The sequence below is a fragment of the Carya illinoinensis genome, chromosome 1 (genome assembly GCF_018687715.1).
Source record: "Carya illinoinensis cultivar Pawnee chromosome 1, C.illinoinensisPawnee_v1, whole genome shotgun sequence".
NCBI lineage: Eukaryota > Viridiplantae > Streptophyta > Magnoliopsida > Fagales > Juglandaceae > Carya > Carya illinoinensis.
In genome coordinates, this window is record NC_056752.1 from 9,393,700 (window position 1) to 9,418,520 (window position 24,821).

Consider the following 24,821-nt stretch of genomic DNA (forward strand, 5'->3'; position numbering starts at 1 on the left):
TATACAAAGTTTCACTTTGAATCGTGTTTAACTCTCAACCAAATCATGTGCACAAACAATATGGCATCCACATCCAAAAAATCACCCCTTTCTTGCTGCTTTCCCCATTGAAAGTCTCCTCGTGATCATCCTTCTTCACATCTCGATCAATACTCGAAATGGGTTTTCCTTTTAACACAAACAGATCCACCAAGAACGCCTCTTCTCCTTGCCGACCACTACATTCACATGCCGGCCTAGTGAGCCAGTCAATCTTCATCTTCTCCTCAAACCCACAAACCAAATCCATGAACCCACTCAAATTCAACATGATTTGCAGAAATGAGAGCTGCAGTACAGTGAATCAGATGAACAAGTTTATAATAAGCAAGGAAAAAACTCAGGGGCCGTAGTTCTTCATGTCAAGTTCCGAATCCATTGCGTTGTCTTTGTTTGAGAATTAAAATACAAACGACTTCGTTTTGTAATATGCCACATAGGACAAGCTGCCGCAATGGGGACGCGGGCCGGGAATTAGAAATATTCAATTTCCTATCCTTTTCTTGATTGTTGGAACTATGATGACTGGACTTTCAACTCAACCTAAATGGAATACCCACTGAGATGACACTACAAGAATTTATGCAAAAGATTAGTGGATGGCGTTCCTTTTTCAGTGGGTGGCTGCATTCCTAGCTCAGATGCGAGATCTTGTTCTTAGGATGATTTTTTTTTTTTTTTAATTCCGTATTTTGGAACATAAAGAGAAACAGATCCAAGAAATAAGTTTTAAAATATTAATAATTGAGCGAGAGACTTTTAAATAACATTAAATCTTTAATAAATACAAAAAATTTATGTGTAGTTAATTTTACATATTTCTTATATATTTTATTAATATAATTGACTATATTTTTTTAATATAAAATAATTATTTTAATTAATTATACAGTTAAAATTTATAAAAAACATTCGAAGTATGTATATTTAACAAATTTCGAAAATACTATTTACTACTTGGAGGACAGAAAGAGAGATGTTAGTTCCTTGTTTTGAGGCGTCGTATATGACAGCCTGGTTAGGCGGCCTAAGTACAGAAAGCCGGAAAGTCGTGTACGACAAACGGTGAATGTGTAGTCACTGTAGTGCTTTTGGCACCCACTCTGGTTTCCTGATATTCAATAGATTGTTCTGTGGCTTTACGTGCTGAAAACGTTCTCAGATAATGAATCCAAAGTCTCCATAATTTAATTACAAATACAACTATATATTAATAATAAGTGTATTAATATAATATAATTAGTTAAAAATAAATTTTATTAAAAATAATATTAATTTAAATTTTAAATATAAATAAATTAATATTAATATATAAATTAATACACGACTTTACTTATATGTAATAAAACTCTATTTATTATTAATGAATGTCCTAATTAATTAAGTAATTCTTGGCATTAATGCACCAATTAATACTTGGAAAATTGGGTAAACTTTCTTGTAAATTGTGTAATCAGTTTAATTAGCCATTGAATACTTGTTTAGTTGTAAGATTCAATTGAGATTAATCTAATTCAATTTAATTTTGACTTGAGTTTAATATTTAAATATCAAACACTCAAATTATTAAACTTATCTCAATTTAAAATCTCTTTACATGTAGAATCTATAATATTTTTCAACTCAAAACCTTTTTTATACATGAGATCTACAACTTTTCTTACTTTCTATAAATATTTTTAAACTCATCTTAACATCTAAAGTCATTTTAGGTGGACTCCATAAAACTCATTCTACTATCTCAACTCAATACTATTGATAAATAACTCAACTCAATTCAACATCTAAGCTTAACGGAGACTTTCGACTTTCCAAAATATCATTTCTCCTTTGGAGGTACAAATTTTGTATTGGTTTTTATATATATATATATATATATATAGAAAAGATCAAGTAAGTTTTATTATAATTTCTTTTTATATGTTTTTTTTACAATGAGATCTATGTTCTTTATAAAAAAAACTACACGAAACTTATTTATTTAAAGTTTATACAAATCATTAATATGAACTGTTTTAAGTTTCCATACATACTCAAACACTTAATTATATATTTAATTTTCATTTTTTATTTCACATTTCATTAAGCATAAGGTCAATAAAATAAATGATAAGAATAAGGAATTGTATTACTTTTATTTTCATATGGCCTTTTCTAACATTTGACTATATATTTGGGTAAATATTGTTTAATTGAGCCTAATCTAACCTGATCCCTACGGGTACGTCAAAATTAGCTGCTCATGAAGTGAAGACTGGGCAGAGATATTGACTCTTGCAACTTAGAACATAGATCAATAGAAAACTAGAGATCATGAGATGGTCCTTTTCCCCTTTTATTACGATCTGATGGTCTCTGCAATCTATATATATTAAAGTACTGAGAATTCAAAAGGTAGGCCAGCCGGGGGATTGAGTGACTAAAAACATGGCTGATTTTGGTCTTTTCTTCAATGGCGACGATCAAAATGCAGGTGATTCATGAGTAATAGTATTCACGTTTCTTGCTAATCACTTCTACGACAAGTAGTACTGTCTGGATCGATTTCACGATTTTAATCCCTCCGCCGGAGTGAAGAAACTGATCATATCCTCCTTTGTGCATGATCATCATGAAACGGATATCATGATCAGGACATGCATGATCTCCTCGATCCAGGTTCTCTAGTCTTTAAGATCCTCTTTAACAGTCATCATCATCTTTATTCACATTTTCTTTCTTCCAGTTCCAGCTGATCATCTACTTAATTCTGGTAATTCATCATGCATCTATCACAATTAATATTTACAAATACTCGCAAACTTAATATATTCAACAATTAATTCCCATGCAGCTTCTAATTAATTAGCAAGGTACGTACTGTGCATGCATCATGTGTAGATCAAAAGATATCCATGTCTAAAAAATAGAAAAGAACAAGCTGGAAAATTGATAAGTAACTAATTCAATAAAATATATTTTTTTGGTTTTTAAAATATTGTTAGAAAGTTTATTATGATTTTAAGAAAATTGAAATTATTTATATAAGATCTAAAGATGTGGGTTTTTTAAAAAAACATGTTTAATTACAATTTTTGGGAGGATAAAAAAAATTTAATTATAAGTTTTAATAAGCTAGGGGTCAAGCGATGATCAGAAGGTGGAATTTCTAAAATTTAGTCATTAATTAAACTATTGTCATATGTTTAGCAACAAATACTTCAGCTCTATCATATTTTATATATATATATATTATATATGTATATATATGTTATTCCAGAAATATGAGAGTTGATGAACACTTTTTTTTTTTAAATATTTTATTTTTCACGAATATTAATTTATTTATAATAACCTCTTGGCTCGATTCTTGGTCCAATTAATTTATGTCACAAGGTCACGCCCAACCATATGCATATATAGTTAATTATGTCATGTACCGTGTACGTACATGATGATGACTTCTAGCTACTTTTAGATCATCTTCAACCATATGCATGCTATGGTCACTTTTTTCTTTATGCAAACAGTGTCCAGAGATGATGACGATCGAATTGATGGATCATATATATATGTATATATGTATGTATGTATGTCTATCTTAGAATTAGAAACCCTCTTGATCACCTAAATAATTATTCTTCAAAATCCATTAATGTTTTACAATATTTTTCCTGACTACTTCTAGATCATCAGTTTCCTATGCTCCAGAATTGAAAGTTTTTCATTAATATAATTATAATTATATAATTAAATTATAAAAATTTTATTTTTCTAGAATTTGAAATATATATATTCTTACCTATGAATTGTTTTTTGATAAATACTTTTTACCTATAAAAAAACTTTGATATATATTTTTTTTGCTAAATATTTCAATTTAATATCAATAACGTGTAAAGTGTGACAACCTTACAAATACAAATTTCAATGAAAACGCTCACTTAGATAGTGACTCGATCAACTAGCTAGCTAGCAATCATGCATCGGTTTGTGCAAATGATGTTCTTTCAAAGTGGCCAAAGGGCCAGTTATGTTTGACTAATTAAATCTTTTATGTATTTAAAATCAACGATAATGATTCAAATCAATTTATTGGATCAGATTATATATATATATATATATATATATGTATATATGTAATATAGTTGAAAAGAAAAACAAGTACAATTTCTAGCTTCTCATTGGACGGGGTTCAGCAGTCAGCAATGTTAAGCGTCCTCTTCCCGCAATCAGTGGCACCTTAATTTTAGTCCCTTGCTCGCGGTTTAAGTCCAAGGCATGCATGCAGCTTAGCTTGCACTCTGATCTTCTTCTTACTATTATGGAAACCCCTGCACGCAATCCATGCATCAGGGAGCAAATCATGGGAATGAGATGAAACGTGTCACGTGAATTTAACCTTACTATCTAGGAATCATAATTTCCCCAGCTGATTCGACCTGACATATATATAGATGCAGAAACACCAACATATGTAGTTGATGCTTGTTCTTGGGACTTTCACAGTACTGTTGGGTTCTCTTTTAAATATATATTGAGTTTTTTTATAAATATGAAGGTACGAGGTCGGCTCGATCGAGGAAATCACCAAAATACACGAAGATTGAGCACACCTGAAGGCCGTAACATTCAGTTTTAGGAGCGCTAGCTGCTGCAATCACAGACTGCTTTTTTTCTTGAAGCTGGGTTTAGAAATTAGTGACTGTAAAAGGGTGATCATGGAATGGAGCAATAGGAAACAACATAAACCTAATACGATGATGATGCTGTGGAATAATGGGCATGGAGCAATTCATAATAATATGCATTTTACTGCAACAGGTTGGCAACCCATGGTTATAAAGAAAAGATCAGTTGCAACAGCTGCTGTGATGTTCCTCATCCTTGTGTCCTTCTTTGTTTTTGCAGGCTGGATTGATGCTGTAAGTCCTTTTGATCATTTTCAACCATACATTTTCATAGTATATTCTTATATATCTAGGCATAATTATCAAGATAATGCTGTACATGGTTGTTTTTTTTTTTTTTTTTTTTTTTTTGGCATCGCTTAGATCATAGGATGAAGCTGAATTTATTTCAAACACGAGCCATCTGAAAACAAAGCGTTTAGATGGTTAATAACCTATTAAAAATAGCATTGGTAGTATTAATTACATATATATATATATATATATATTGTAAAAATATTTGTAATAAAAAAATTATAAAAAATTGTGACGGAAGCTGATGATCATATCGGTTATGAGCGTGTAGACTCACGGCCATGATGAGTCACCGTAGTCAATCAAATTGGTCATATCTCATAGAATGGTCCTAATTAAGAGGGTGCATGCGTGGCCAGTCATCCAAATGAGCCAGACAAATTATGAGATATGACCAATTTGATTGATCATGGTGACTCATCATTGTCCATATATATCTCGTAGAATGGCCCAATCTTGTCTCATGCATGGTCAAATCAATCACTCAAATGGACGAGAGAAAAGTTGTATTGAGGTAGTCAAGTAATTTAATATATTTTATAAATAATAATAAATAATAATAAAATAAATTAATTAAATATTAATAAAATAATAAATAATAATAAAATATTCTGTAAACCCTGATTAGCCCTAAATGTTTTTAAAAAAATAGTCATACTTTTTTTTATTTTTATCATTTAGGTTGATTGATGCGAAACATGTACTTATTGCCTATTGTGACACATGGTTTAATTGTCTATGTCGTTGCCGTTAGGTGGTACATCGTGAGTTTGTACAAAGTATTTAATGTAAAGAAACGCTTTTTTATTTTTTGAGAACAAAAATATTAAACTTATCTAATGTTTTCTCGAATTTGTGTCCCTGTTATCTTTTTATTTATTTATTTTTATTTTTTATTTAATAATTAAAGAATAATTTTTTAAATGATATTATAATTTTTTTTTATTTTTAAAGAGATATTTGAATTTATAAAAAAATAAATAAAAAAAATGAAAAAATTGATTTTTTGAAACCGAGCTCGATGTAACAGCTCTTCCAAGAAAGAGCACACTTCTTGTTGTCACACACACAAATATATATATATATATATATATTTGATATTTAACACTATAAATTTAAACCCAAATTTCACATCTCATTGATGAACTGGTATTTTTTGTGTGCGTGCATGCATGACAGTCTGTATTTTCACATACCTCCACCCAGAAACCATTAATCCTGAGCAGAGAAAAATCAAAATCAACACAAAAGCAAGAATTCCCACTCAAATGCACCAGAGGAAACCTAACAAAAACATGTCCGAGAGATTACCCGACATCCCACAAACCCAGTACCAATCCTGACCGTCCAGTACCAATATCAGACAAAACATGCCCATCATTCTTCAGATGGATCCACGAAGATCTCCGGCACTGGAAGGGCACCGGAATCACGAGGGACATGGTGGAAGGGGCCCGGAGGACTGCCCATTTCAGGCTTGTGATCGTGGATGGGAAAGCCTACGTGGAGATGTACAGGCCGTCGATACAGTCAAGAGCTATGTTCACTTTGTGGGGGATTCTGCAGCTTCTGAGATGGTACCCTGGGAGATTGCCGGACTTGGACCTCATGTTCGACTGTGACGATCGGCCGGTCGTTCAAGCGAAGGACTTTCACCACCCAAATGCACGCCCGCCTCCATTGTTTCGGTATTGTTCGGACGGCTGGAGTTTGGATATTGTGTTCCCGGATTGGTCTTTCTGGGGCTGGTAAAGTGATTATATAGATGCACTCTCTCTCTCTCTCTCTCTCTCTCTCTCTCTCTCTCTCTCTCCTTTTTTATTTTTTATTAATTGTTTTTTTTTTAAGTTTCAATAGCTTTGCATGATCACGATACTCTTTATCTTAAATTTTATTGTCTTTAATTTACTTAAATTATGTAACATCTTCCTAAAATATTTCTCTTAAAAAATTCAATATTATCTTGACTTATTGCTTGTTTATCCAAGATTTGTTTTATTTTTGAAACAATGTAATTTGCCTTGCCTTATGTCTTTTAATAATATAGGGCTGAGACCAACATAAGGCCATGGGGAGGTCTGTTAGAGGACATAAAAGAAGGGAACAAAAGAACCAAATGGATGGACAGGGTACCCTACGCTTATTGGAGAGGGAATCCCAATGTGGCTCCAACTAGAAAAGACCTTCTGAAGTGCAATGTCTCTGACAAAGATGACTGGAACACCCGCTTGTATATACAGGTCACATTAAACTTTTCTCTGTTTTTTTAAATAGAATCTTTGCATTTCATTAGGAAATCAAGTAATACAATTGTTGTCTCTATTTAGACATATTTTCTCTGTTTTTTTGAATAGAATCTTTGCATTTCATTAGGAAATCAAGTAATACAATTACTGTCACTATTTAGACATCCCAAAATAAAATCTAGGACATTCTCTATCCACACCTTTTCTTCATCTATAACCAATGTTTTTTTTTTTTTTTTTTGCTAAAGTATGAGCAACCATGTTCTTTTCTCTATGAGCAAACTTTATAGCCCAGTTTAATATGTTCTTGAAATAGAATTTGACATCCTTAGCTATAACATGTCAATGCTTCTTCATCATTGCACATTGCCAAGATGACTTCCCTTGCATCCCCTTTGAATCTAGCTTTCTGAATATCAAGTTCACAACACAACTCCACTGCTTTCCTCAAAGCATAGCATTCTGACACAACTACTTCTTGTACATTTGCTTTCTGATCACACACATCAACCAAGGGCGCTCATTCCTCATCTCTAATCATAATACTAATTCTCATTATTTTCATTTTTAGATCCAAAGAAGCATCCCAATCACCCTTTACAAATCTTCTTTTTGGTTTTTCTCACCTCTGATTATTTTTCACATTATTCTGCACTTGTCCACCAAGTTTACTAGAATTCTAAGTAGCTTGATTGTCTTTTAGGGTAGCCTTAGCAGATATGATTAAATTCCTAGGACATTCCACTCTTTTTTAAAAAATAAAACCATTTCTATGTAGCTACACCTTTCTAAATATCACTGCCAACTCCTCCAACTGACTCTTTTTCAAAGAAGACATGAATTTCTCACACAACAGCAAAAAATCTCCTTAATATCTGCCCCATTTTTTAATATAGCTATTATCACTTCCCACAACACATGCATAAGGGACTCTTCTTCAGCTTCACACATAGGGCACATTTTATCACTTACACTCCCCTCTTATAAAGATTCACTTCAGTAGGTAACAGGTCATTTTCAGCTATCCAAAGAAACAATTTTGTTACTCTTGGCACATCCAAGTCCCATATATTCCTCCACCTTTCATCATCTTTAACTTCTTTTGAACTCTCTCCTTTATTCCTCTCCCTTCTGTCCACATGCAAAAATTATGCACTTCTAACATAAAACTGCCCTTTTTTAGGGCTCTCAAAACATCTTATCTTCAGCTCTACCTCTACTTAAGGGTATGCTAAGAATCTTCTTAGCCTCTTCATTGTGAAAAATAGTTCTAATCTATTTTTCATCCCACTCACCATTCTGTTTATCAATTAAAGCTTCAACCCTTGAGTCTTCCTGCAGCAAAGACATCGGAGATTGAATAGCATAAGAAGAAGGGCTAGGAAGCAATTTAGAACCCCAGATCTTAATGTCTCTCCCATTACCTACTCTCCATCTAATCCCTTCTTTTAAAAGTTACCTAAGTAACCATATGCTTTTCCATACAAGATGAGGTTGTGAACCCAATTTTACTTCTATATAATTAGATTTTCTATAGTGTTTTTCCCTAAATATCATAGCTGCCAGGGAATTAGGGAATTTAAGTAGCCTCCACCATTGTTTAGTAAGAATAGCTATGTTAAACCTCTCTAAGTCCCTAAAGCCCATGCCAACTCTATCTTTCTGTAATCTAATTTTATCTAGGGGTGATCCTCGCATATGCGGGGGCGACGTCACCCATTCTCTACACCCCGCCCCCGCATATAAGGGGGGTACCCTCCCTGGTGTCGGGGGGCAGGGGCAGACATCCCATCCACCTTACACCCTGCACACCTCTAGGATATCAATACCCTATTGGATCTAAAAAATATTGTTGGACCCAAATTATTATATAATTAAAATTATAAATTAAAATTTATAGATGTAACAATAATTTAAAAACTGATAACATAAAACTATGTTATTATATTTTTAAAATTTTTTAAACTTGTTCACAAGAGTGTTAGACTTGTGAGCAAGAGTATGCAATAAATTGGCATAGGAGGCCAATCATATATAGGACTCCAAGGCCATACAAGAGTCTTAATTAAGTAATGTGGGACTAATAACAATTCTAACTATAAATATATATTTATAAATTACCCCTACTAGGGAGCTAGATGCGATGCAGGTGGCCCTGCCACTCGCACTTGGCGGATGAGGGTCTACCCTACCCATGCAGAGGTGGGGCGGATGAGGGTGGGTTAGTGGGGTACGGGGCTCTGGTGCCCACCCCTAATTTTATCCCATTTTTTCCACACAATGCCCTTCCCTTTCTACTGTCTACCCCACTAAAATTTGGAAAACAAGCCATTGATCTCTTGACACAAGTTCTTGGGTGGTTTGAAAACACACATGGTATACGTAGGTATGGCTGACAGAACTGCCTTAATCAATACTTCTTTGCTAGCTGGTGATATAAAGTTGTTTTCCCAACTTGTCATTTTTTGCCATATTCTTTTTTTAAGATTTCTAAAAGTATTGAACTTTAATCTTTTAACCATAGCAGGAAGTCCAAGGTATTTCTTTTCTCTCTGTTTGTACCAAGGTCACATAAAACTTTTCTTGTCATTTCTTGATCAAATGCTCATGTTTAATATATAGTAAGATCACTGCTGATGGCATGTTGTAATTTTAGGACTGGGTGCAAGAATCCAAGAAAGGGTACAAACAATCAAACCTAGAAAGCCAATGCACTCACAGGTAGTAGTTATATATATATATATATGAAATTGAATTATGAATTCATCAATAATTAATTTAATTGGATTAATATTCTGCATGAGTGATCTGTGATCTGATCTGTGGGTGTCTGATGATTTTGATCTAATGAAGAATTGATTTGATATATATGGGGACAGATATAAGATATATATAGAAGGATGGGCATGGTCTGTAAGCGAGAAGTACATTCTAGCCTGTGACTCCATGACTTTGCTGATTACACCTCGTTACTATGATTTCTTTATTCGAGGAATGGCGCCATTACACCATTACTGGCCCATTAGGGGCAACACCAAGTGTACCTCTCTTAAGTTTGCGGTCCAATGGGGCAACAATCACACACTAAAGGTTCTCTCTCTTCCTCCTCTTATTAAGAGTATTGATAATGGTCTAATTATTATCAAATCCAAATTTTAACTAAAATTAAAACTTTTGGTTAAAATTCAAACCAATAGAGATATAGATCTATGTTGGATTAGCCATTCTAAAATTAAAATAATAATATAATATTATATATTTTAATAATAATTATTTTCTTTTATTTTTGAAACGTTTTGTAAATACACAATATATTTACACCAACATTAAACAAATACACAATATATTTAAATATATTTGCACCAACATTTAGCAATTGTTTTCGATAGAATAATGCTCTGAGTTGTGAACAGTAACTTGCCAAAGATGACTTTATCATTAGCTTTCCTGTAGCTCAAAGCCTCTAACTTTTTAATTTTAGCTAGTTCAATGCGTAGCGTTTTAAGGGATAACTCGTCAAATTTTGTTTCCATATCTTCATTTTGATTCAATTTTTTTGGGTTTTTGTTTAAATTGAGCTTAAGAAAGGTTTTTAGAAGGGCTGTGTTACTGTGCCACCCAAATTTGTCCACTTGGTGGGCCTCTTAGTGCAAATTACACTTGTTTATTTTTTGTTATAAATATTTTTAAACATCTTTAAACATTTTTAAAAATTAAAAAATAACAATATACTAATAGTTACTTCTTTAACCATTAACTAAAAAAATTCAAAAGAAAAATTAATTCATTAACGGTCAAATTAAAGAGGCAAACTTAGACAACATATGGTATATTTTCATTTTAAAAATTATTTTGACTTTTGACTTTTGAAGTTTTTAAGGGCTAGTCTAGGTACTAGAGTATTTTGATAATACTCTACTACTATTAATTATTTTATCATTATTTTTTATCTATTTCTAATTACTATTCCCTATTATTCAATATTTTATTATTACTTTTTTATTACTATTAACATAATATATGAGATCATTTCAGTATCTAAACATAACCTTAGTACTACCACATCTGAAGGTTGCTTTGGGTACTGTTTTTGTACCATAGCATCAAATATTTGATAAGCTTGTGAAATGTAATTTTTTTTAAGTGTAAGAAATGAGAAATAATATTTGCAAGAATAAGTTATGCAGATTTTTTCCATCACTTATTATGGCAACATGTAAAAATAGAGAGACTCAACTCTTCTTCTTTTCTCTTAATAAATAGTTTTTAAGCACCTAAAAGATATATACAAAATATATTTTTTTTTTGTATTTTATTTTTATTTTTTGTATATTTTTTTGTTTTAATTGTGAATTACTTTGCAGGCTCAAGCCATTGGGAAGGCAGCAAGCAAATTCATACAAGAGGATCTAAAGATGGACAACGTGTACGACTACATGTTTCATTTATTAAATGAATATGCTAAGCTTTTGAAATTCACACCAACCATACCTCCGGGAGCAGTGGAGCTTTGTTCAGAGATAATGGCTTGCCCAGCAAATGGTACCTGGGAGAAATTCATGGGGGAATCCATGGTGAAGTCTCCTAGTGATTCAATCCCATGCACTATGCCTCCTCCTTATGATCCGTCCTCCTTACAGGACCTCATCGAGAAAAGCAATTGGTCGAGAAAACAAGTGGAAACATGGGAAAATGAATATTGGCAAAGTCAAAACAATAAGCTGAAACATTAACTTTTTTTGGAAATTTAATATTCTCGGTGTTTAACCATACATTGAGCTCTTAGAGCATCCCCATCCGATTCTCAAAACAATGTATTCCTCATAATTTGGGGTTTATTATGGGGTTTTGATCAAAATACTCCCCACATCTAGATTCCCATTTTAGGAAAAAGGTTTAGGGAATAAACAGTAAGTCTCCATATTTGGGGACTCACTATTCATTCCCTAAATCATTTTTATCAATATTTTATTCTAATATATAAAATAAATAATTTTCTAATCATCTATACTTTCTCTCATACTTATATTTATTATAGTTTTAAATAATAATTTTAAAAATAATTTAATTAATTAAGAAAATATATAAAAATTAATTTTAAAAATATTATCATATTCACAAAAAAATAATTTAAATTTTTGTTTAAAATATTCACTAGAGTAATAGTTCAAAAAATAAGAAAAAATATTAAGTAATTAAATTTGTAAATAGAAGTGAAAAAAAATAATAAAAAAAGAATAAAAAAATATTATTTAATAGAATAGATATAAGGATGAGGAATGAGATATAGGAAGTTTTTAAAAGATGAATAAAATTTAAAAAAAAATTTAAAAAAATATGATTTTGAATTAAATTATAAGAATAGAGATGAAGAATGGGATAAGGATGCTGCAAATACAATCATTCCAAGTTATTGGTAACGTTTGTGCTGTATACATCCAGCACTGATCATTAAAAAAGTATTGTTGTTTTGAAAACATTAATATTCAAATAGATCTCAAATCTACTTTCTCGTTTTTACCAAACAGAGTAGTAATCACATGCTAGCTTCTCGATCATAGGAAAGTTGCCCGAAACCTTTGGATTGTAGCAATAGCTTGCATTTGAGTATTGAGATATTTCAGATATTTTGTAAATGGTATAGAAGAAAAAGTAAAAATAAAATAAAATGTAAAATAATATTAAATAATAATACAAAATAATAAATAATAAAAAATAATAATAAAATATACTCAGAATACTCCACCGACTCTTAAAGCTGTCATAAAAGACTGTACAACGTGTATATACGTAATGTTGATCATGAGGTTGGCACAAATTATGTCATTTTTTTAGCAAGTAATCAGACAGATACCAGGGATAAAAATTTAAGCTTTCCTTATTTCTTTTGATCTCTGACCAATATATAATATATATTGGCAGGAACAATAATATATATATATATATTTAACGCTAGTTCATTAATAATAAGAACCCAGTTTGGCAGGACCATCGTTGAATAGTCAACAATGACCATAGAAAATACATTATCCTAATCAATAAGATTCTAAAGTGCAGGTATCATTTTAGTTTTCCCCCCGTCACATGGGCATGCGCAAAGTTCCAATCTTTCTACATATGTAGTTATAAAATAATAATCTTCTTGTCGATCAAGAAGATAAGAAGTGGTAAAGGTATGTAGTTTTCAATACTCGATGAGGGATTATCTTAATTCAGTTCGCTCTTTTTGGTCACGAGGAGGAGGAGGAGCTCGCTTCTGTTGTACTGGTCCTTCCTCTGCTGCCTCTCCGGGAAAAAGATGGGTTCCTGCCACCGTTTCCGCATTCTTCTTTGTCAGCCTCTGCATCAGCATCTTCATCTATTGGAATGACGTTGCAAGTCTCTTATGGCCCTTTTTATTTCTTCCCTCCATCTTTCTTTTTCTTTCTTTTGTCTATATCAATATTTCTGCTAATAATTAATTAATTAGCTCGTGATGGTGTGTGTGTATGTATATATATGAACTTCTGCTTTTAAGTTGGAATATCTTGCATGAAATTCATATCTCCTAATTATTCACTCTGGTTTTCAGTCTCTTCCACACAATTATTGATGATCTTCTTTCAAAGACTGGCTTTTTCATTCATTTTTGGACTGAAATGGGAGTTGATGACTGGGTCTTCAAACTGTTTTGTTTTTTTCTTTCACTGATCATTCTGCTGAGATCATATATACAAAAATAGATATACTGTAGGCGTCTGCTTTCTTATGAACAGTAGTATGTTTTGTCCTCTGTATATCATCTACTTCTAACCTGTACTTTTGAGAGTTGGTATTGCTCTAAAAAAAATCCACAGCTAGAGAATGATTTTCCCTCCTCTCTAATTACCACCAACCTTCTTTCAGAAATGATTGCTTGCTGCACTTGTTTCATTTTCATGGAGTAAAAGTCGACTTGAACGTGGTTTTCTCTTTTCTTGGTGGAAACCGAGTCACTTTACCAAAAGCAAGCTTTTGGCCTAATATATATATAGATTGAAATTGGTAAAATGATGGATTGGTTTCTTTCATGGGTATCATCAAAACTACAGTACTGTGAGAAATACAAATAAACAGATTCAAGCACTTGAATTTAAAGTCGATCTATCCATTAAACTCCCCATTCTAATGTCTGCTTTCTTCTGTACATGTCAGTATGACATAGCAGGTAATTACTTCTTTAGGGCTCCTCCGGGAACTACTCCTACCAGGCCCGCTATCAAAATCGACTTCCCATTCAATTGCTCCAACAGGGACCCAGCAATAACATGCCCAACATTCAACCAGAGCGTGAGTACATCTCAGACCGACAAATCGTCTGCAGTGACATGTCCCCAGTACACTCGGTGGATCCAAGAAGATCTACGGCCGTGGAATATGACGGGAATCACGAGGGAAATGGTGGACAGAGCAAGAGATTTTGCAGATTTTAGGGTGGTGATTGTGAAGGGAAAGGTGTATGTTGAGAGATACCAAAATGCGTACCAAACTAGGGATGTTTTTACGATATGGGGGATTGTGCAGCTTCTGAGGTTGTACCCTGGGAAAGTACCGGACTTGGACCTGATGTTCTGGTGTGGAGACATGCCGGCGATCTCAAAGAGAAAACATAATCATGTCAAGCATCTGCCGCCGGTGTTTCATTATTGCGGAGATGACAAATCATACGACATCGTATTCCCTGATTGGTCCTATTGGGGTTGGTAAAGCCTCCTGAACTTCTCATATCTATAGCCTGAAGTCTTATGGGTGGGGTTGGGGATTTAAAAAGCCTAATATTTCATTGCTATTTTATATATTCATTTGACGTTTTTTTTTTTTTTTGGGTTTGTGGTGGTTCTAGGATTGAGGTGAATATAAAGCCATGGATGAGTATGGTGGAGACCTTAAGAGAAAGCAACAACAAGACCAAATGGAAGGATAGAGAGCCCTATGCTTATTGGAGAGGAAACCCATACGTGTCTCGAAGAAGAAGAGAACTTTTGAAATGCAATATTTCCAAGAAACATGAATGGAATGCTCGCCTCTATGGAGAAGTAAAAATCTCGTATCTATTGGTATTTTCATTTGTTCTTTGTTTACAAATTCTTCATTTTGAACATTTGACTCTTTATTTTTATTCAGGACTGGGGTGTGGAACGTCAAGAAGGATTCAAGCACTCCAATCTAGAAGATCAATGCACCCACAGGTAATTTTCTCATCGATCGGCAACTTCTTTGTTCTTCATCTTCTTACAATATTTTCCTTTGAGAGTTTTACTTCCACGCAATGCAAGTGATCTTATTGATGAGACTCTCTGCGTTGTTGTATGCATATATTACAAGTGAAGATATAAAATATACATAGAAGGAGTGTCATGGTCGGTGAGTGAGAAATACATATTGGCATGCGATTCCATGACCTTGCTAGTTGACCCCAAGTACTATGACTTTTTCACACGAAGCTTGGTTTCAAAGACACACTACTGGCCGATTAGAACCTCACGTATGTGCAAAGATGTTAAGTCTGCCGTTGAATGGGGCAATACCCACACTGACAAGGTATGTAAACCTCTCTCACAAACCCCTTAAACAGTTTAGTTTTCTGCCTTTTCAAATTAATGCAGAAGAAGCTGGCTATATGGGAGATGGATTTTTTATGAACCTTCTCAAAATGTTCATGTATGTCCTTCAAACATTATATGCTTATAAAGTTGTGTGCTTCAACTATACCCAGGCACAAGCTATTGCAGAAACGGCAAGCAAATTCATTCAAGAGGATTTGAAAATGGAATTCGTGTACGATTACATGTTTCACCTGCTAAGTGAATACGGAAAGCTCTTCAAATATCAACCGACAATTCCTCCAGGAGCAGTTGAGGTATGTTCGGAAACAACATTGGCATGTCCAGGGGATGGTTTATGGAGAAACTTCATGGTGGACTCCATGGTGACTTCCCCTAAGGCTACACTTCCATGCACGATTCCTAGTTAAGATTATTCAACGACTCTTGAAACTATTCTTGTGATCCGTGCAAAATTTTGAAGAGACAATAATGGGAGTGAAGGCCGATCATGTGGCCGATTGAGTATACGTTGGCAAAATCTATAATAACGGGTCTTTTTGTTTGTATTTGTATTTTTTATATTCTTGGGGCTCTAGATTAAATTTTGAAGAAAAATCTAAAGACAATGGGAAGTTTGAGCAGGAAATCTGGCCTTTTTAAAGCTTGCATGCATATACTTGAAGGGAAAATATTTGTGCATGGACCTTGTTTTTGTTACTACGGTATTTTTCAGCCGCATGTGAGAGTTTTATTTAATAAAGATGAAATGGGTTCATTATTGAACATGTGACCTTCTACTCTTAAAAAAAAAAAGAAAAGAAAAGAAAAGAAGCTGGCTATTGTATTAGGAGAATATGTTTCTCATTATCGTTTTAACTACATTTCCCAATATCTTCTCTTCATGTGCGTTGCAGGATTATAAAATGATTTATTATATTTTTACTTATTATCTTAATCAATTAATTCCACATAAAGAGACGGTAAAATGATAATAATTAAAAAGATGGTGAATCTTAATTTCATTTTTCAGGAGAGCCATTTTTTATAATGATTTAAATCCTGTTTGGTTGTTGGTAAGCACTGACATCCAAAGTTTTGAAATCCGTTCTGGAGACCATTCCGGTTGAGGCACTGAAACGAAATATTTTGATACCGGTACGTTTCAGTGTACCGTTTCGGGATTAATTATATATTATATAGAAATATTTATATGTATATATAAACTAACAATTAATAAAATAAATACATATATATATAAGTGTGTGATATGTATATGTGTATATATATATATAGAAGAATTAAAGATTTATAAAATGAATATATATTGAAAAAAATCACAAATTTGAGTTAAGACACAAAAATAAAGGAAAAAAATTAAAGAATAGACAGATTATTAAAAGTAACAATACTTCTAGTACACGGAAAGGGGTATTTGAATTCTAAAAGTACAATTTTATTCATTATTTTTCAACTTATTTACAAGAGAGCTATCTTTTTTTTTTTTTTTTTTTTTTTTTTTTTTGGGGACCGGAATTACTATTCCAGCCGGAATACCGAAATTCCGGCCGAAATTGACTTGAACGGCCGAAATTTGACCGGAACGGAATAGATACCTATCCCATTCCGGCACGAAAAATTCCGATCATTCCGGCCGGAACGGAACGGTTTTTAAAACGTTGCTGACATCAACTTAATTTAGTTTAAATTTTAGAGATAGTGCATATCGCGGCAAAAATAAACTCGCTTAAAAATATATGTAATTTCCATCGAGTACATTAATCACCATGAGGGAACGTTGTAATCTTGGCTAAGGTTATATATATATTGCAGTGTGAAATATCGCCGATAAAACTCATATTTTATTTTCTACGCTTTGAAATATTGTCTAATTTTTGCTTCGCTACCCCGATTCTCTCTCTCTCTCTCTCTCTCTCTCTCTCTCTCCTTTGTGAAAGTGTTGCCACCACTACAATCACCATGAGCCTGCTGCCGCATCATTGCATCTTCGCCTTTAAAAATTCAGGCACGTATCTCCCTCCTCCAACTGATCTTTCTAACTCTCTCTCTCTCTCTCTCTCTCTCTCTCTCTCTCTCTCTTCCTTCATGATTAGGCTACCCCACCGTGTTGTTAAACTAGCCCCAAGCCGTCCGCAACCTCCTGTGGTAAGTTCTCTTCTGCTATCTTTGACGTCCTCTTCATCTGGTATATATAAACATACATATAGACCCACGAGTTTCAGCTCAATGGCTGTCTAATATGTACCCACACGATTCATGGAAATTGTGCTTGGCTGGAGCAAAAGTTGTTGTCCGTCCTTGTACACATCGCAGGCTCAATGTCTGTAAGCATAATAATGACAATTAGATACTGCAAATATTAATGTGGTATTTCACAATGTATGCAGGCCTAAAACACAAATAAGGCGCCCAAAGTGCTTCCTGTTATTACATTGAGTGCTCCCTGCCCAATCTTTCCTTGAAATAAGGAGAAAGAAACATGCCCATTAACTTCATGCATGTGCTATATGACTCTCCTAAGTACTCAATGCAATGAATAAAATGGAAAAACCATGTAAATGCATGTGCTATTTACCCAAATATCTTTCCTTTTTTCATTGGAGATCATTTGAATGCAGATTTAGGTGAGTTAGAGGTGATAGATCAGTATTACTATTAAAAAATGTGTGCATATTTTCTTGTGATTTTAAGACCATACAATTTTCATTTCAATAAGCTTATAAAATGATTATATTATATACATTATAATGAATAACAAATAAAGTTAGATATTAGACAAAAGATAAAAAACAGTCTCGGTGGAGATTGATCGTGATGTTGTTTCAAGGGATTGACCAGCGTTACCAACATATAATAAGATCGATATGGTTGGAAGAAAACAGCTGCCATGCATGCTTTGTACTCTGGCGATCAGTGGGGATGAAGATATTTTTTTGGATTAAATGGCTCATTAATCCATGATATATATATATATATATATATATATATGTCCACGATGTCAAATGTAGTTTGTTCTATAGAGTTTTGTTTTTGTTTATAGATCATTTGTTTTGGTTTGATCATGCATGATCTTTGTCTGATGCTCATCATGAATTCCAAACTTGGATTCGAGATCTTTTTTACCATACTAAAAGCAGCCACACATGTGACTCTCTTAGGCAACGCATCGAGCACTTGGTGTGCATGCACTGCCGAGCTTGGGGTTGAAACCGCCTTGTTCCATGTAAATGTTTCCCAAGTACAACAATATTCTAATTACCGATGTTACAGCATAAAATAAATCCCGAAAATCCATTAAGACATTTCAAATCCTAATGAAAAGCCGAAATGCATGCCCAACACAATCAATCCCGTCCAAAGTGAAATCGATCCCTAATGGAAGACAACGTGGAAAAAATAATGTAAAAAGATTTGAAGAGGATATGCTTACCGTGAGTGGACTTCTGATTTTGTTAGAGAAATCACTCGACTAATGAGAGGTGAGAAATGGAAGGAAAATCGCACGGAGGAATGATGTTTGGGGGAATAGTTCAAATGGCTGGAGCGGCATGGGTTTGTATTGCTTATATAGCAGTGCTCAAAACCCTCAAGTGACCCACATTGAGCGCCTCAGACAAAACGAGCGAGAGTCGAGCGGTTCATCGAGCAACTGCTCAATTTACTGGCTCCATTTTTTGTATCTTCTGCGTATACAATTATTATTGTATCAAGTTTTTATAATTATTAAAACAATATTTTTTGCTCTACCATCTATCACTCAAATGGATTTTTGATCTTATCCTTTAAAATACATCACTAAACTCACTTTTTTCTATTTTATATACTGATTTTTATAATATACAATACATCAGCTTATCTATTTTTTCTTCTTATCATTTAAATATTATACTTTTTAATATTTTTTTCCCAATAAAAAATCAACAACAGGAGAGAGAAACTAATTTAAAATGTTTACAATGATAAACAGGTCTCTCTATATCTAGCAGTTCCTGTAGCAGAATGTAAAATAAAAGATGGAATACAAGATTTATTGGATTGCACTTTTGAAAATATTTCTTTATATTTTAAAGAAAATTATATCATAAAGCATCCATATTGCGAGTACTCTGAGCACTCTTAATGGCTTTTGTATTATACAAAAAATATAAATTATTTAAAGAATTGCTCTAAAAGGGATTTTAAGCCGATTATGTAAAAGGAATTTGTAAAATAAAATTTACTACATGTAGCGGATATTGTTCATCCTATAAAATTTTTTTATATCATTTATATTTCATTTACTTTCTCATTTTATTTTACTTTGATTTTTACCATGTAAGTAAATTCTTTTTATTGGTCATCATTTAAAGCACATATATTTCATTTTCTTCTAAAACATATTTTGGAAATATTTTTAAACCAATTTTTTTTTAATTTTTTATTTGGCTTATATATTTTTGTTTTATGTGTATATGACTGAATTATTTTACATTGTATATAAAAACAACTTGAAAATATAAAAAAATATATGGATAGTGTAAATTTATTGGTAGAAAAGAAATATTTAAAAAAAAATAAAAAAATATTATTTAAATGATATGAAGAAAAAATAGATAAGCTGATGTATGATATATTGTAAAAGTTACTATATAAAATAAAAAACTTAAGTTTAATAATATATTTTAAAGAATAAGATAAATAAACTATTGAGAGTGCCCTTTACCATTGAATGCATTCGTAAACAATTTGCTCAACATTTGAACGCAGTTTCAATCTCTCATTTACTCTGCACTGTTCACTGATTTCACCTCCCCCCCACACATTGATCAGACACTGACAGCACAACCCTGCAAGAACGAATACCATTTCTCCTGTATTTACCTAGCCCCGAAGTGTACAGCTCACTTTCGGCACCAATCTTAGCCCTTATCCCAGTTCCTTGGAAGCCAAGTCGAAGAATAGTTGAGGGTCGTGTGGGTGGCATCTGCATACCGATCGCTTGTCCTCGCTTTGGATAGGCTAATATACGAACTGTGTTTGTGGCCTCGACACCTGCCCACCAGGGAGTGCCCCATGCTGTCCAACCGATGGTCTTCTCCCCTATTTTCAATTCCAAAAGGTCACATGGTTTTACAAAAGTCGAGAAGCGAGCGGAGACTGCAACACACAGTGTTCTCATTTGTGTTTGCTACAATTTTCCGTCTCCCATGAATTCATTTTTTTCAAAAACCTTCTATGAAATTTTCCACAAATATAAAACATACCTAAAGCCATGAGAATCACAATGTCCACAACTATTGGCATCTGCAACCGTGGAACACTTCTCCTCAATTGTCGTAGTCGACAGCGTAGCACCCATTCAAAGGCGAGCACGGGTCTGAAATGCAGTCGTACCAGGTAACCCCTACTCAGCTCAATAAACAAACCGATTAGATGTACATAAATTTGGATGTAAGTTGCAGTTTCTGCTTAATAATATATGCTTACTTACTGTATATGCATATTTTTATTTCCTTAAAATTTAAAACTACGACCATTTGAACAAAAAATCCAAAACACTTACAGACAAAGGTATTTACTAATTTTGCTTGGGATTCATGCTACATGAATGTATATGTTTCTATACTATGTGGTCTTGCTTGCCTGATGCTTGTGCGATCAAATGTCAAAAACTATTAAACCTGGTAAATTAGTAAATATTATGCTACATGTTCGATCAAATGCTACATGCTACATGAAATTGGTAATCTGTTTTCTAAAAATATTATGACCAGTGGTGATTGGCTTTTATTTATCTAGCTAGTTGCCTTTGTGGGTATGCAGATATGTACAAATATCTCATTGTTTTATTACAGCTTACTACTCTCTCTCTCTCTCTTAGAAGTGTTTACTTGGCTATATTTGATACTCATATTATATATATATATATATATATATATATATATGTGGCACATATGATTTTATTATCTCACTTCAGCTCAGCTTCAATGGCCACATCCTATATTCTGAAACTTTGAACAAATTTTTTTGTTTTGTTAGCGTTACTATCTATGCTCCTCTAGCCTATCTCACCGTCGGCAGGTATAGCCCACTTTCCACACAATTTATATTTCACTTTTTCTCAAGTTTTAGCTATCAATATTTGATGATTACCTGGTGGAATTCTCCACATAGTCCATGGATTGTGTACACCCACATGTAACTAATGCAAATATTAATTTTGACTTATGGTATATCTTAAATGCATACATCTTTTATGTCATACATTAGCTTTTTCACATGGACGATTCTGAAATTTCACATACTGATCGTGAGTTATGAGCAGATGGGATGGAGGACGTTCTCATTGAGATGTTGTACGGGGACACCCTTATTGGTGTACTAAGGGTTAGGAAGATCACAAGTAGGGACCACGCTTTGTATGTTGAACGCCTTATAGCTCTGGGCAGAAGGCCGTTATATGTGAACCAAATGAAGGGAAAACTACTTATGCCAAAGATGATGCAACGACTTTTCACCGACCTAATGAGCCAAACAGGTATGGGAGGGGACCTCAATACAAAAATGGTTATAGGAAGTGATGAGCATTGGGCAAATGCCATTAGGGTAAGAAAGATGTTGCCATTTATTTGAAAATATTATACCATTTTTTAGCTATTGTACCACGTGTTCTTAATATCTTATGTCGTCTTAATGGGTCTCTAATATATATAAGATATTGAAATATTTGGACTAGGCAAAACCACAATTGAAGAGGCTTCAGACCATGGGTTACCCAAAGTATGCGGAGCTTTGCACTATTTTTGGCGCTTCAGTTGCCACTGCTACACTCCACTACACGTCCATCGAACCAACTCCAACTTCGGACGACGAGCGGCATCTTGATGCAGCGCTGCAATGTTGGGCCCCGCTATTGGGGATTGAAGCTAGTCTATTATTTCATTTTGATAGCATGTCGCAATATTCCATGGACCTCGGGATACCTTCATTAGGACCATCGAGTCGAACCTCATGATGGCTTCAAAAGGGGGGGCAAAGCAAGCAGGTGGATGATGACATATCGAAATGCCTTGATGCAATCACGCATTCCTATGAGGCATGATGGAAGCACTATAAGGGTAGAGATGACTTAGTAGGGGTAAAGCATAGCAAAGGATCGGGACCCACCATGGTCAGCAATGATAGTTGGAATTTGTTTGGGCAGTGTGTGGTATTGTTATAGAACTTAAGCCTTCACCACTGGATGAAATTTTCTCCTATGCATTCAACTAATTACTTGATCCCATGTGTCAGCGAGGCTTTCTGATCGTGAATCATCTGCATAGGCGAGCATGGGCCATGCATAGTTGATTATGTGTTTCTTTTCCACGACTATTAATGACAATATTGTGCCATTTGCTATGTTGAGATGTTATTTTTCCATTGCATTGCTATGTATTGAGAGAAATTTTATCAAATTTTCTATAAGCGTATTTGATTTGTAACTCAGTCGACCTGATGGTATTATGTTAATTGTTAATGTTTATTGATAGTTTGACATTGTGAATATTATATTTTTTTGGGTTAATTGTTAATATTATTAATATATTGCCAATGTATGACTTTTTACGTTTTTCTGCAAACAATATGCACTGTAGTGTTAGAGATTAATGGATGATCACAATGTCGAGAGTGATAGTGATGATGGGGCTGATCCTTTGGAGCCAATAGATGTCATAAACCTACATAGGATCCTGTCATCCCAATAGGGAAGGAATCGCCCAATGCCACAACATAATATAGGCCTTCACGGAGATCAATATATTGTACAAATTTTGAATGGACATCCTGATAATTGTAAAAACTTGTTCCACATGGAAGTACCCACATTCCGCGCATTATGCACAATGTTACGGGGTCACGACTTGTTGGGGACATGTTTGAGTATTCTAACCAAACAATTAATAAATATGTGAGACGGGTGATGAATGCACTTTATGAGCTTGGGAGACGTTTGGTTGTGCCAGCACACGGAGACGGTGTCCACCCCCATGTCAAAAGGAACACTCAAAATTTTCCTTGGTTTCAAGTAAGAAATCAAATTCAATCTTCTTATACTGATATAGAAAGAGTTAAAACTCATTTAATAAGATTGAGACCATTTTAAACATATCTAAGGTAGTTTTTTATCATTTGAGTTTATTCTTGTTCTATTGATAGGGTTGCATTGGTGCGATGGATGGCACCATGATGGATGCCACTGTACCATGTGAGGTACGTGAGAGTTGAGACCTTTAGAAACCGTTACAAGAGAATTTCACAAAATGTACTGTGTATAGTTAATTTCAATATAAAGTTTACATTTGTATACACTGGATGGGAGGGATCAGCACATGGCGCTCATGTCTTCCATCATGCGTGCAGTGATTCATATGCCCATTTTCCATGGCCGCCTGAGGGTAAAATCTTATGTTTTTGCCTTTCAAATATTTACCCTTAAAAGTGATTTTGTGGCACTTGCTATAATAAATTGAACTGTGTGCTATTGAATTTGAATGGATTTCCCAAGTCACTATTATTTTGTTGATTCTGCTTTCCCATGCACTAAGGGATGTCTACCCCTATCCAAGAGAGAGCTACTGCAATAGTGAATATCACAACGACCAGCGTTAATTTCGAGGGTATAAACAATACTTTAATTACCACAATTCTTCAATTCGCAATATCATAGAATGCACTTTTGGTGTGCTAAAAGAACGTTTTAAAATTTTAAGTTAATGCCTGCATATTCGGTTGGAAGTCAAGTACTTATTATTACAATGCGTTGTGCACTACATAACTTCATTCGAATAGTGACTCCCAATGACTAGCTATTTCATCGCTGGCCCAGGCAGTGTCTTCCTGTTATTGAGCCTAAGGTTGGGGATGGGGCATCCTCATCTCGTAATCTTGACATGACAATTGAAGGGCAGCAAGCTCTGGTTGCAATAATAGATGAGATTGGCAATATTATGTTGTCAGTTAGGGTTGGC

General features: G+C 33.8%; 2 protein-coding genes and 1 long non-coding RNA gene across 8 annotated transcripts; 2 read left to right on the top strand and 1 right to left on the bottom strand.

Annotated features, from left to right (window-relative positions):
- The first annotated feature begins 2,307 nt into the window (after positions 1-2,307).
- Positions 2,308-12,021, top strand: LOC122309709 (O-glucosyltransferase rumi homolog). Of its 6 annotated transcripts, XM_043123337.1 has the most exons (8): positions 2,313-2,697; positions 4,580-4,842; positions 4,930-4,943; positions 6,183-6,751; positions 7,051-7,243; positions 9,906-9,970; positions 10,129-10,339; positions 11,614-12,021. In XM_043123337.1, exons 2-8 carry the CDS (start codon positions 4,740-4,742, stop codon positions 11,980-11,982), a joined length of 1,524 nt encoding a protein of 507 aa, XP_042979271.1. In that variant the 5' UTR covers positions 2,313-2,697; positions 4,580-4,739; the 3' UTR covers positions 11,983-12,021. The 6 variants fall into 6 exon arrangements, with proteins under 6 accessions (XP_042979254.1, XP_042979271.1, XP_042979228.1 ...); XM_043123320.1 differs by lacking the exon at positions 4,580-4,842 and having other exon boundaries at positions 2,308-2,512; positions 4,843-4,943; XM_043123294.1 differs by having other exon boundaries at positions 4,580-4,943.
- Positions 12,022-12,632: 611 nt separating this feature from the next.
- LOC122309739 (O-glucosyltransferase rumi homolog) lies at positions 12,633-16,512 on the top strand. Its single transcript, XM_043123350.1, has 6 exons — positions 12,633-13,623; positions 14,423-14,970; positions 15,111-15,303; positions 15,392-15,456; positions 15,598-15,808; positions 15,984-16,512. Exons 1-6 carry the CDS (start codon positions 13,444-13,446, stop codon positions 16,239-16,241), a joined length of 1,455 nt encoding a protein of 484 aa, XP_042979284.1. The 5' UTR covers positions 12,633-13,443; the 3' UTR covers positions 16,242-16,512.
- A 1,024-nt stretch (positions 16,513-17,536) lies between these two features.
- On the bottom strand, positions 17,537-19,502 carry LOC122301736. The gene is made up of 2 exons (XR_006240220.1): positions 19,262-19,502; positions 17,537-18,153 (listed from the first exon to the last, which is right to left on the bottom strand). It is a non-coding gene; the product is annotated as an uncharacterized LOC122301736 (long non-coding RNA).
- Between the last annotated feature and the right edge of the window lie 5,319 nt (positions 19,503-24,821).